General features: G+C 41.2%; 1 protein-coding gene across 2 annotated transcripts in view; it reads left to right on the top strand.

Annotated features, from left to right (window-relative positions):
• Positions 1 to 36: 36 nt before the first annotated feature.
• ST6GAL2 (ST6 beta-galactoside alpha-2,6-sialyltransferase 2) overlaps positions 37 to 12,213 on the top strand; it is a 49,498-nt gene continuing 37,321 nt past the window's right edge. Inside the window, exons 1-2 of one of the 2 annotated variants that reach the window (XM_057369487.1) lie at positions 138 to 196; positions 932 to 998. In XM_057369487.1, coding sequence (XP_057225470.1) covers positions 966 to 998 — 33 coding nt within the window. In that variant the 5' untranslated portion in view covers positions 138 to 196; positions 932 to 965. Of the gene's footprint in view, positions 197 to 931; positions 999 to 12,213 lie in introns of both variants that reach the window. The other variant, XM_057369488.1, reaches the window with a different exon arrangement.

The raw sequence follows: 12,213 nt of genomic DNA, 5'->3' as shown, positions 1-12,213 counted from the left end.
GTGCCGCCGCGATCCGGCCGAGCCGGGTGCCGCTCGCCCCCGGCCGCCGCTCGCTCCCTGCGCTTTGTGCGTGCGGCGGCCACCACCATGCGGGGGGAGAGGCACCGCGTGGGACGCGGCGAGGCGGAGCGCCCGCACCGCCCCGGCTGCTGCACCTCGGGGGGCAGGGCCCCCAGAGAGCCCTGAGCGCCCGGCGGTACGTAGGGGCGACCCGCGTGGAGAGCGCTACTCTTTTTTGTTATTTTTTTTTGTTTCTTTCCTGGGGGGTGGGTGGTGATGGTGAAGGGGAGGATTTCTACTGTGCAGCGTTTGCTGGAAGGAAAACCCTGTAGGTGAAGCCATATGGGCTCTCAGTGGCATGGCTTAGTGGCTTCTTGGCTTAACAGTTTTTCGGGCGGGGAGTGTGCAGGGTGTGTTTTAGGCTCGCCTGCTCAAGAGAGCTTGTATAGATACGTTTAGAGAAGCAGTGCTTTCCAGGAATTTAAATGAGACCCTTATTTGTGGTTGCTTTTCAAGGCTGTTCTGTTAGTTCTATATTTGCTTTTGCAGATTGCTCTTATCAATAGTTAGGCAGCTGTGTTAGCATATAAAAATCGATATTCTCAAAGGAAAAAAGAAAGTCTCGGCGAATTTACCTCTACTAAGCTGTGTAGATCACTGCTGTGGTCTCCTGATAATTTATCGGGAATGTTATAATCTCCAGTACTCAACTACCATTTCTAGTTTATTTTGTTATGGCAATGTGTTTCATTTGGTACTAGAAAATATTTTGGTTGGGTTACTCATTCAAGTAATTCAGTTGATAACTTGGAGGAACGTTTAGTCAGCTCATTTCAGATGTGGAGGGAAATGGTAAGAGAAAGACAGGAGGCAGCGGCAAACCTCAAGGTTAAGTTTTTGCACACTTCTTAATCTGATTTTCCTTTTTCAGTCTTTCAAACTTTCTGAACTTTAAACCTTTTGCAATGAAAYTTTCCAGGCGTGGTGTCTGCATCCAGGTAATTTTAATAAATATATATATATATATGTATGTATGTATGGATGGATTTTTTTACTGGAAAACTTAGGTGAAAAAAAATCAGCTGGTTTTGATAGTATGGGGCTGTTGGATATGGGGAAAGAATTAGTACATTTTTTCCATTTGAGATTAGGCTCTTGAAGGGTTTTTTTGGTCGTTGTTTTTTTTTTTTTTTGTTTTTTTTTTTTTTTTTTTTTTTTTTTTTTTTTTTTTTTTTTTTTTTTTTTACAGACTGAAGGTTTTTTTATTATTTGTGTAAATCTCAAGTCTAGAGGTGTTTTTCTTTCATGGGCATTTTGTGATGTAAATACTGTTTGACTGGAATTCCTGCCATGAATACCTTTTGGTTTTGTGTTCTGCTAAGACCAACTGCTGTACTATTGGGAAAAGATRTGCTGTATTTGCTGAATGAGAAGCTGTGATAAAGGCTCTGGAGGTGAGGTCCTATTTGTGTTTTCAAAGCCAAGGACACTCAGCACTGATTTCTGCAGCTGACAACTTTGTGGACACCTCTGCTGTAGGAGGTAGGGCTCCKCTTGCCATTTGCTGTGGAAGTGCTGAGTTTGAACCCAATGAAGACTTCAAATTATTTGTGGGCAGAAGTCTTCTCTGTCTGAGTTTAGGACGTCTAAAACTCCTAGTGTGGTAGTCAGAGAACTCTTTTCTGTTCTGTACTTCATCTGGGCAGACGACAGGATTTCCCAGCATTGTCCACACTGCGCATTCAGACTTGGAGGATGTATACAAAATATTAGAGGTTTGTTGCAAGGTTACAGACTTCTACATCTATGGTTTGTTACGTGTTTTCTACCGAGGAAATGAAAAGAAAGGCCAAACAGTAAGGAAAATGTTACAAGAACTTTTTAAAGGGAGCTTAAAGGGATGCTAGGGTTGCATATGTAAATGTCCTGGTGGAAAGACATAATGGGTAAAGTTGTATGTTCACCTTATCTCTTGTTCTTTGAAATCTGCAAAATGATGCTTTCTTAGGTTGAACATAGAGTTGTACRTAAGAAAAATCTGTAGATTTTGTTTCCTGATTTAAAATTAAGAAAACGAAAAATAATTGTAATACTGCAGATTTTTTTCCCTGTTGCAGATTAGTTAAATGAACTAGAATAGCATCACWATTACATTGTGAATTGATGCTGTGTGTGCTACCTACTGCATATTCTATTGGAGCATGCTGGATTTTACATGAGTTGTTGGAATGCTACTGGTCCATCAGAAATAGTATGCAAATCTCTCTGCAGTAATTTTCAGACTGTGTTTTGGAAACTTCTCTGTATTTGCTAAGAAATTGGCTAGYGGTCTACAGAGATGTACTTGGGCATATGGTATAGGCTCATTTTCCATGTGTTTAGCTACTAATGGCATTAAAATAAGCCAAAATATATTAAATACCTCTCTAATATTAATTGCCTTGTTAAGAATTTGCTGAAATTACTGTTAAAATCACAGATGTGTAAAAAGGCTGTGTGATCATTGTGAAGGCAAATCCAGGGAATAGGGTCAGTGGGAAATCCCTTGATCTGCAAAGGTCTGCTAAGATGCTGTTGTTGCTACAAAAAAAATGATTGGTTGCCCCTGTGGCATCCTAACTGTGGAACAAAGACATAGGGACTTGCTTCAAGGAATGGAAAATCTGACTTTGCTGCTACTTTTGTAGTGAAGAGATCATTTTTGCCGAGTAAGATTGTTGGATTCCTCAGCCTGAAGGTTTACAACCCTGAAATAGCTCTTCCTGACACTAAGCAGCATCYCTTTCATGTGTTTGAAGTATATTAGAAAGGCTGGCTGGCAACATTGGGACTGATGAATGAAAAACAGAGAAATTTACAACATCAGATACTTTCTTTAAATTATTTCCCTTGTTGTTAGTTATTACCAAGCATTAGACTGCCACACTTGAATATAATTAATGTAGTAAATGGCTTATTAGGCACCATCTGAACTTTTGTCTTGTTTAATTATAGAAGCTTAGTGCAGCGGTCTGTGTACGATATTCACCCCAAATAATTGCTTTCAGACTTTTATTTGACTCTGGTTGTTTTTGGAGCAGCTGCATACATGGCTTTTCCCTGAACTTTGCACTTCTTAGGTTCTCACTTGCAGTCCTGACACTACGTTTCCAATCTGCATACCTAAAAGCARTTGCATTTTGATTTTGCTGGTAGTAATTCAGAGCAATTGTTCTGCATGTCATTCATATGTTAATGTGTGTTGAGCTTCCTTCAAATTCTGTAATTCATATTTAGATATCAATCAATCCATGGCACAAATGGGAAAGTTGTAATAGTTATTTTTTTTTTCTGGAAGTTTTTAAATGGTTACTGAAGCTAAGAGTATTTCTTCCACTGACATTGTCTTGAAAATTATGTTAAAAATGCAAAAGGGCTAGCATGGGATGGAATCTGTGCCACAAAGGATTTACAATAAAGGGTTCAGATCCAGCAAACCCTTCTTCATGTGCCTAATTACATGTATTAATTTCACAATAAATGCCATTTTCCTCCAATAGAACTCATGGTGATATATTTAGAATGCAAGATCATATGAAAAGCTGATTACAGCTACCATATTATACCAGAGAATAATGTTAAAACCCTGACCCTGGTATTTGTTACTGGGTTTGTGAGCATTCTGTATTTTAGATCCAGCCTTTTCTAAGGCTCAGCTGTAGAAAACTGATTTTGTTGATCTGTAACACTTCTGAAAAACCCAGTCTTGTAAAGAAATTCAGATTTCTTTTTATCTGGTGGAAAAATTTACATAGACTAGAAACAGTGCTTGAATAGTTGGCCTTGAGGGCAAAATATGCCAAAATCATTCTGTTTGCTGTATATGTTTTTCAGACCTTGTCTCTTTGCAGAAGAATAAATGCTTGAAGAGTTAAATATCAGGGAGCTCTTGCCGGTGTTCTTGATGAGGGTCCTTGACCTTGGGAACTTGCACCTGACAGATGCTCKGGCAGACCTTGTTGGTCTACAGACCTTCAAAGCCCTCTTCGACACTAGTCACTTTGGAGAGGCCAGTTCTTCCATGCTGCTGAAGACAGCCAGAGGCTCAGAGGAGCTGGAGAAGTGGAACAGAGCTTAGCTTTGGGGTGTGGTGGCCTGGATTGCTGATATGTTTCATTGGAGGTGCAGCCATACAGCTGGCTGTGTGTGTGTGTTATTGCAGTGTGCTTTCTGGAAGGCTGTGCTTAAGAAATCTAAATGTAAATGACAAGTAAATGTTATTCATTGCATTTGTTTGCGATTGCCATCCGAGTAGAATTCTCTGCAGGTTCTGCACAGTCCASTGTTTATTGTATTACATTGGATGCATGCTATCTGAGAGCAGAGCGTAACGTACCTGGGCTTGTGCAATGACTGTGAGTGCTCTGAGGACTGAACACAAAATCTTTGTAACAACCAAACGGCTGTTTAYTGTGGAGAGGAAAGTTTCTTCACATGTGGTGTGTACTTGTCTGGTGGGAAGATATGTGGCCAGCCAGATACAGAGGGCTTGGCAAGACAGGAGATTTGTTCTGTCACTTTCTGAATCCKTTGTGTCATTGATGGAGCCAGAGATCTGGAGGGTGTAAAATTTGATGAGGTCTTTTTAAAGGATCCCCAGTTTAAATTAACCGTACTAAGTTCTSTATTTGATTTTGGGAGTGGAATTGTCTTTCAGTCTATCACTGGAAGGACTGCTTTTGTTCTAGTCACTGTCACATCAGCTTCTCCGAGAAGGCTCTGATCCTGTCTCTGTGAAATACCAAGTCTCATCTGCCCRTGATGTTTTGAGTAAATACCTTCTGTGTATGAAAATGTATCGATGTACTCCAYAATCATGGCCCAAAATGCCCTCAAACTTTGCATAATTGAGTAGTGAAGAATTTGCCGTTCTCTTATGAGGCTGYTGCCTAGATGAGAAAAGGCTGGTTAAAAGTGCTGTTTCAGCACAAACTGAAAAACATTGGTATTTTATAATTCACTATACAAAGCAGGAGGGGTTTGGCTCTGGGCTGACAATGGAATATTGGACCATTCACCCTTAAGCTGCGGCAGGGAAGGGAGGTCAGTAACAAATGAAAACTGTTGCCATCTGATGGCTGTTCAGTCACCTGTGAAATGTGGTTTCTAATAGACAGGTTTCCACATCATACGAGCAGCAACCGCAATTAGATGAGCAGAGCCAGCCCCCTTGTCAGAAGCCTCGTACATCATGCCTCATCTTAGCCTCAAACCGATCCTGCCAGTCAAGTGTTTCCAAACACAGCCCAGGGGCCCGTGATTGCTCTGTCTGCTGGTGGGGAAAGAGCRTGTTTATTGTCGAAGCTGTTGGCCTTTCTCTCCTAGAAAGGCTTCATCTGTAAAAGCAGAAAGAAGTAGAACTTGCAGCAGCATCCATGAGGTCCTGGCTCCATGTGAATAAGTTGCTTGCAAAATGTTCAAAGGCTTCACCAGGTTTAGGATTTCCTCCTGTGGAAGTATTATAGAGGGCACCGTGTGTCTTCCAGTGAAGCTAACTAATCATGTCCAGATGCGGTAGTAGTTAACTGACAAATTGGCTGCGAAGTCACTGATTAATTTTAACAAATGAGTTTTCTTTGAATGCAAGCTCATGCATGCCAATTRTAATGGTAAGCCTATGATAAAATTAGGGAATTTTATTCTTTAAGGTTCAAATCTGCTRGCATATTATTTTTTCCAGTGTCTTAAAACATCCACCTTTTGTGGGGAGTATCATCAGGGAGGGAACAAACACACCTAGAAAAGAAGTGCTCTTTCTTTCCCAAAATACCCTAAATACTAATGATACATTCAAAGTGATAGCAAAATTCTTTTCTAGTGCTAAGGAGTATTTAAAATATCATGTTATGTAGTCTGTAAGGCCTCTAGTGTCTTCAGTGAACCACGGGTCTAATATCCAGACCCATAAAACCAGTGAAGGGTCTTGTATTGCCTTTAAGTAGGCTTAGGGCCTAGATCCCTGTGAGTCCTAGTTTGTGTTCCAGCTGCAGGTTCCTTTCATTAGGAGACTCTGAACTTGGATGGTAGGATACAAAACTGCTACCAAACATACCTGAGTTGGGTCATATTTTGATGTATTGAGGAAGCTGCTTTTAAAACCAAGCCCACTTGGGCTAAATTATTGTGAGATGTTAGGGAGAAAGCATTAGGAATAAGAGGAGTGTGGGATTTTTTTTAATAAAGCAGTTTACACTATGTGACTTTTTCCCCCCGAAAGATTGTGGTGTTAGCACGGAACTTGCATTATACTTGCATAGGCCAGAAGCCTTATTTCTTAAGAAGGCAAATGTGGTCTACAGGAAAATCAGGCAGCGACATRTTTTTAGACATTTAACTTGGATACAGTCTTGCAGTTGGATGGAAGTTCGTGATCAAACCACCTTGACTCCACACACAGATCTTTTTATTAGTGMAGCTGAAGGGCACAAAGCATCAAGGGTGGCTTTGCACCGATGAGTTCGCGTGACTGTAGCAGTGTGGTGTTGACATTTTCTTTATAGAATGCCACCTTATTTTCAGAAGCTTATCATTCACCCATAAACCAAACTTTCTGATTTAASGTATAGTTAAAAGGTGTGCTTAGTGGAAGAAGTTTTACTGAGTATAAAAATGATTGCTTTGACAAAATGGAGAAGAATGTGGCATTAACAAAGAGAACTCATTTTTCTTTTTCTTTCTTTTGTTTTTTATAACATGCGTAACACTCAGTACCCTTGAATTTAAAAGACATATAGAGAAAGACCTTTAGAAAAACTGAAGTCCCCTTTTAACATTGTTTCTTTCATTGTCTTGACAAACCTTGAAAAGTAGTTTCAGTGCCTGCACATTTCAGAAACAGTTCTTAGGGGTTTTATTATGTGCTGAAACATATGTTTATAAAAAAGAMTATAACCTGGTGGAAAAAGTGTCTTATAATAATAAACCTGTCGATGGGCCATATGCTGCCATCAGTATGCTTGAAAARAATAAATTCTTCTACAAGTGTTAAGTAAGTTTACAGCCTGAGTGCTAAGTTCGGGTCAGACTGTGACTCGCCCTTTGTGGATTGGGAGGGGGAGGAAAGTGCCTGCAGATCCTCCTCATGCTCTTTTCATTAGCTCACACGGCGGCAGGCGGGCTGGAGCTGGGAARCACCCTTCCCAAAGGGCAGGGGAGGCAGGAGCTCTGGGGGAGACTGAGAAAAATCCTTTCCCTGTGGCTTTTTCTTGGTGCTCTGCAGGTTTGTGCCGACCTAACACAGGGCTGTGTATTTTGTAAAACTTGATTGAGTGTTGTGTGGTCTCTCTTGGAAGTGCATATCTCTCATTTAATTATCTGCATTTTAAAGGTGACGGAACAGATACTTGAAGTTGGTACAAGTAAAAGAGCTCTGATAAATCTTCAAGTGAATAAGAAGTGTGGCAAAAACTTTGGTTCTTACTGTTAGGTCGATAATTTCTATTTTATGGAATTTKKKKKKRGGGGGGGGRATGTAGTACCAGTTTTGGGTTTTAATATAGATGAGATGRTCATTGTAAAGTGTTTTATTTCTGAAGAGCAAGAGTAAGATGCAGAAGGTCAAAGGATATGTCATTGTTAAAAGGCGCTTTCTGTGTGGGATCAGSGTTTGATAAGTGTAGGCACTTTCGAGCCTCTTTTATTTTGATCCACTCGGGTAGCTCCTGTGAATGGGAGTCATGCATGTGTGCATCTCTAACAGAATAGGTCTCTTTGTAACAGTTTCCATGTAGAAACACACTTCACCCAGAAGTGTTTTAATGGCCTAATGTTTCCCACCACTAGTCAGCTGCGCCCTGCTTGTTTTCCTGATGAGCTAGCAGGTCATTGTCAAAGGAAATACCAAAGATTAAGGAGAATTGTTTAAAGTAGTTGACCATTCTGAAAGCTGTGTCAAGTGATACATGTGGTTGCCATAGTATCTGTTATCAAAATCAAGATCTCGAACGGAACAGTCCCCATCAGGAATGAATTCCTTACCCATAGTCTCTCCAGGGTTCATCAAACAAATTAGAAGTCTGTTCAGGGGAGAAAATTTGCTTCTTGAGGGCTGCAATCTTCCCCCAGGGTGTTCCTGTTCTGAAGTGTAATGCCCTGTGTTGTGTCTATGTGTATGAGGCTCCTAGTCTAGGAGAGGGCTTGGAGACCCAGAGTGGAGCAGAGAGAGGGAATCTGGTGCAGTAGAAGCACTCAGATTCCAGCACAGATTTTGCAATCACAATGGAAATGGAAAATACATTGGATCAGTAATCCACGGAGGGAGAGGGTACTCGGGAGTTTTGTGGATGTTCACTGAGAACATTTCTGGGGTTCCTCAGGGAGTAAGGGCAAGTGTGGGTTGAAGGAGTAGGAAGAGGACTACAATAAGTCAGGGAAAGAAACCATCTGTGTTTGGTGTGTGCTTACCCTTCCAAGAGGCACTTTGGTACTGGCAAGGCCTGCAAGCACCCCGGCACCATTCCCCTCCAGCCTGACAGAATGTCTCCCCATGGAGTCTGTAAAGTCCAGCCAAGTTCTTACACCCAGCTGGACCTGMGGGAAGGGTCCTGGGCTTGCTGATGAGGTGCCTGAGGAGCCTGCAGTGGCCAGGCTGGCTTGCCTGCGGCGTGCACAAGCCAACATGTGGTGTTAACAACTGCAGCGCTCAGAATTTGCACAAACCCACATTTAGTAATAAAATAGCCTGCAACTAGTCAAAGGCACCAGTAGTAGCCAAGCAAATTTGGAATGTCTAAGCCAACCATTTTTAAGTTATGGTGAGCCAAAAAAAATTAGGGAACAGTCCAAGAAATGGAGAACACCTCACTTTTCAGGAACTCTCATATCTTCAAGATGCCTTGGCCGATCTACCTCAAACTTTCCAGAGGAGCTTTCCTTGGCACGAGACCATGACTCTGAAATTTCATGTGACTGGGTTTTACTTTATTGACGTTATGAAGGTTAAAACCAGAGTTTGTTATAGAAAGCTAATCTCTCATATAGAAATATTTCTTCATAGTTTGTATTCATTCCATTGTAATTGTTCAATGCTTGTTCAGACTGATTTTATTTTTTCTGTTTATTTCAGATTTCTTTTTTTTTTTAGAGGATGAATTCAGAGCAGTATACTCAGAGCCAAAGTGTGCATGGCTGGCTATAGGCAGAGGTAAGGCAGAAGCATTAGCCCTATAAATGCTGGAGAAGGATTTGCACTTGGAGTCCCACTCCCACCATATTATCCCTGAGAGCTTTTTGGAGTGTCTGGTTTGAGAGATCACTCTTTAGTACAACTTTTCCCTCTCTGCTTGGTAGAAGAGTGTGTCTCTGTTGGCCTAGTTATACTCTCACCTCCAGGCAAAAAATATTTCTGACTGATGGCCAGCTTGGCATTTAGGGTTTCTCTAGTGGCAGCTCCTGCTATGAAAAGCTGTGAAGGTGGCAATGGCTTAAGAYGGGGATCAGTATTTTCCATGAGTGCTTTTGAGCTGCTCTTCATCGGGTCTAAGTATCTGTAGGCTGAAATGTCTTAGCTTCCAAAATTGCAAGATTTCAGATAGGCATTAGAATATAGAGAGAAAATGTTTGTGGGAAGTGCCCTTWATTTCTCTAGTTAGAGGCACCTTAGCAGTGACTTCAGTACCGGGGTGGGACYTGGTTGTGCCCTAGCCCTTTCCTCTGCTCTGAGTGCTGTTTTCTGGATGTTGGCAAGACCACAGCATGCCATTGCAGATACTCGCTATTGTTAGATGGAGGCAAATGAGCAAAGGTCTCTAAATATGCTGTATTTCAAGAATTGAAATTGAATTAGTTTGACTAAGCCAGTTTATAGACAGAGCAAGCAGAGCTGGAACAGATGTCAGGCTGGAATAAGCCCTTACCCTGAGGCAGGGGCTGAGAGTGTTTGAAGTCACTGCTTGTCTGTATTTTTCTTTCTGGAGCTTAAGTTATAAAGCCCCAGGAGAGACTTGGCAGAAGTCAGGAGGTGCTGCTCCTGAAGAGAGGGTGCTGTGCATTGGTGTTTGGTAGGGCTGTGTTTTCGGCAGGATCACTCCACACCTGCCGAACCGTTCATCGATGAGTCCAGGACATGCTCTCTGCGCCTGTGCAAGGCCAGTCTTTGTCCTGTTTGTCATCTCTACTGCTACTGAYCAGCTGCTGCAGCAGAGGGGCATTCCTGCTTCTTGCCTAACACACCCCACACCAAAAATTAAATCCCTTAAAAATTACAGTAGTTTATTATGGGTTCATTCCTGAAAAAGGGTGTCTGTGTAAAATACCGATCAGTAGGTTTTCTATTTGCTCAGGCTTTTTATTATTAGGAGCACTGAAAAGACCARCAGAGTCAGCTAAAAATCAATGTGCCTCTATATAGTCAACCACTGAGAGGGGTGCAGGGTGCAGGTAATGTGATCACAGCTACTTAAACCAGTGATCAGATATACCACCACAATCTGCAAAAGCTTCAAGMGGGAGACACACCATACTGAAAACTCCTGAACCACAGAATTAAGTCTTACAGTGTCAAGAATGTTTATTGCTCTTGCAAGGTGATCATGAGATAAACAGGGACAGGAGCACTGAGTAGAGCACACTGTGTATGTGCAACTTTGCTTCTGTCCTGTATGACACTAGGCTCTTTATTTTTGCAAAACAATTACTAGTTGCAGTAGAAAGTGCCCTGAGAATTCTTTGGGTGGTGCTACTCCATCCCATGCTCCTAGATGAAAGTTTCCAAGGAGTCCCATAAGCCCATTGCACAAGCTGAGAGAAGGAATAGAAAACTGCAAAGGCTGTAATACTGCAATATTATAGTATTGTCTACTGCTGCAATAACCCTGCTGTGTTTGGAAGSTCGCAGGCATACCAGCACCGTGGTTAATCAGTCAAGCAGCCAATAGTAATTCATAGCCTTGACTGCTGAGAAATTCRGCATGGCTAAGATAGACATCTGATCCAGCTCGAGAAAGTAAAGGCATCTTCCTACAGCAGTTTGCTTTTTCATTGAGACGCTTTAACCCTGTTTCTGAATTTTCTGATTTATTTTCTAAAGAATAGTGTTAAAAGTATAACACTTAAAAAAAAATTAAAATACCCCGTTAAATCCTTGATGTTAGTTCCTTATTTACTAGCTTTTAACATTTTAAGTAAATGAGGCGGGAATGTTAAGAGCCAGACAACAATACAACTGTGCAAGGGTGAGAAAGCTGTTAGATGGCACTGCTTGTGTTTTGTGACTCAAAACAGAGTGCTGAATTTACCCTGTTAAGTATCTGTGATAGAGTGTGAAGTCTTCCTTACTTTACCACTGAATTTAATTCAGCCTCTTTGTATGTGATRTTTCACCTCAATTGTTTGGAGTTGGTTATAAAGCAGAATTGTGGTCAGTAACAGCAGAGCAACAAGAGAGTTCCTCATTACCCTACTGCCCAAGTTTCTCAGAAAGCAAAATTCAATGCCACATCAGTTCCACTGTGGTTTAGGGATATAAACTGAAATTGAATGTTTCATTCGGAATTGCTAAACAAAAAAGTTACGATTTTGCTCTTTGAAATGCAATATCTTTTTAAGCCAAAGATTCCTCACATTTTTTTCCATCCATCTAAAGTGAGATTACAAAAGAAGACAGTTGCAAGTCTCATGTATGAAAAGTACTTAGGGAAAATGTCAAGTGACTTGGAAACAGGCATGCTAGATAAAAGTGTCRTCAAGAGAAAGACAAATTGGGTCAAGACTTCCAGCAATGTGACTTGTTCATAGGTCTTGGAGACAGTTCAGAATAGAGGCACTGCTTCTGAAGTTTTGGAAACCAAGGGGTGATTATAGTGACATGGTGACACCACAGGACACACAACTGTAATCTGGAGTTATCAGTCACTGGCTGAAATGCTGGAGAAATAGTAGCAATASAGAAAGTGCATAGAATACATTAGGTATTTATTATATTACATTTTCCAAGAAAGATAGTGCTTTTAGGAAGTTAATGTCATGTACTAAAAGTCTATTTTTTCCCTGATTCTCTGATGCCTAAGCCAAGTGAAATTGATTTTAAACTAAAGACACCAATGTGCCTGTTTTGTACAACAGTATGCCTGGCAGAAAAGTGATATATTAGRATTCACATAAACGTGGATTCTGCAGCTCCTGGAAAACGTTACCTACTGATAGAAACATGGGCTCCTCTGCARTGTGCCCTTGGGC

The sequence above is a fragment of the Malurus melanocephalus genome, unplaced genomic scaffold (genome assembly GCF_030028575.1).
Source record: "Malurus melanocephalus ecotype Western Australia unplaced genomic scaffold, MMel_1.1 scaffold_111, whole genome shotgun sequence".
Taxonomy (NCBI): domain Eukaryota; kingdom Metazoa; phylum Chordata; class Aves; order Passeriformes; family Maluridae; genus Malurus; species Malurus melanocephalus.
The sequence above is the reverse complement of the archived record's forward strand: the minus strand, read 5'-3'. Positions and strand labels throughout refer to the sequence as shown.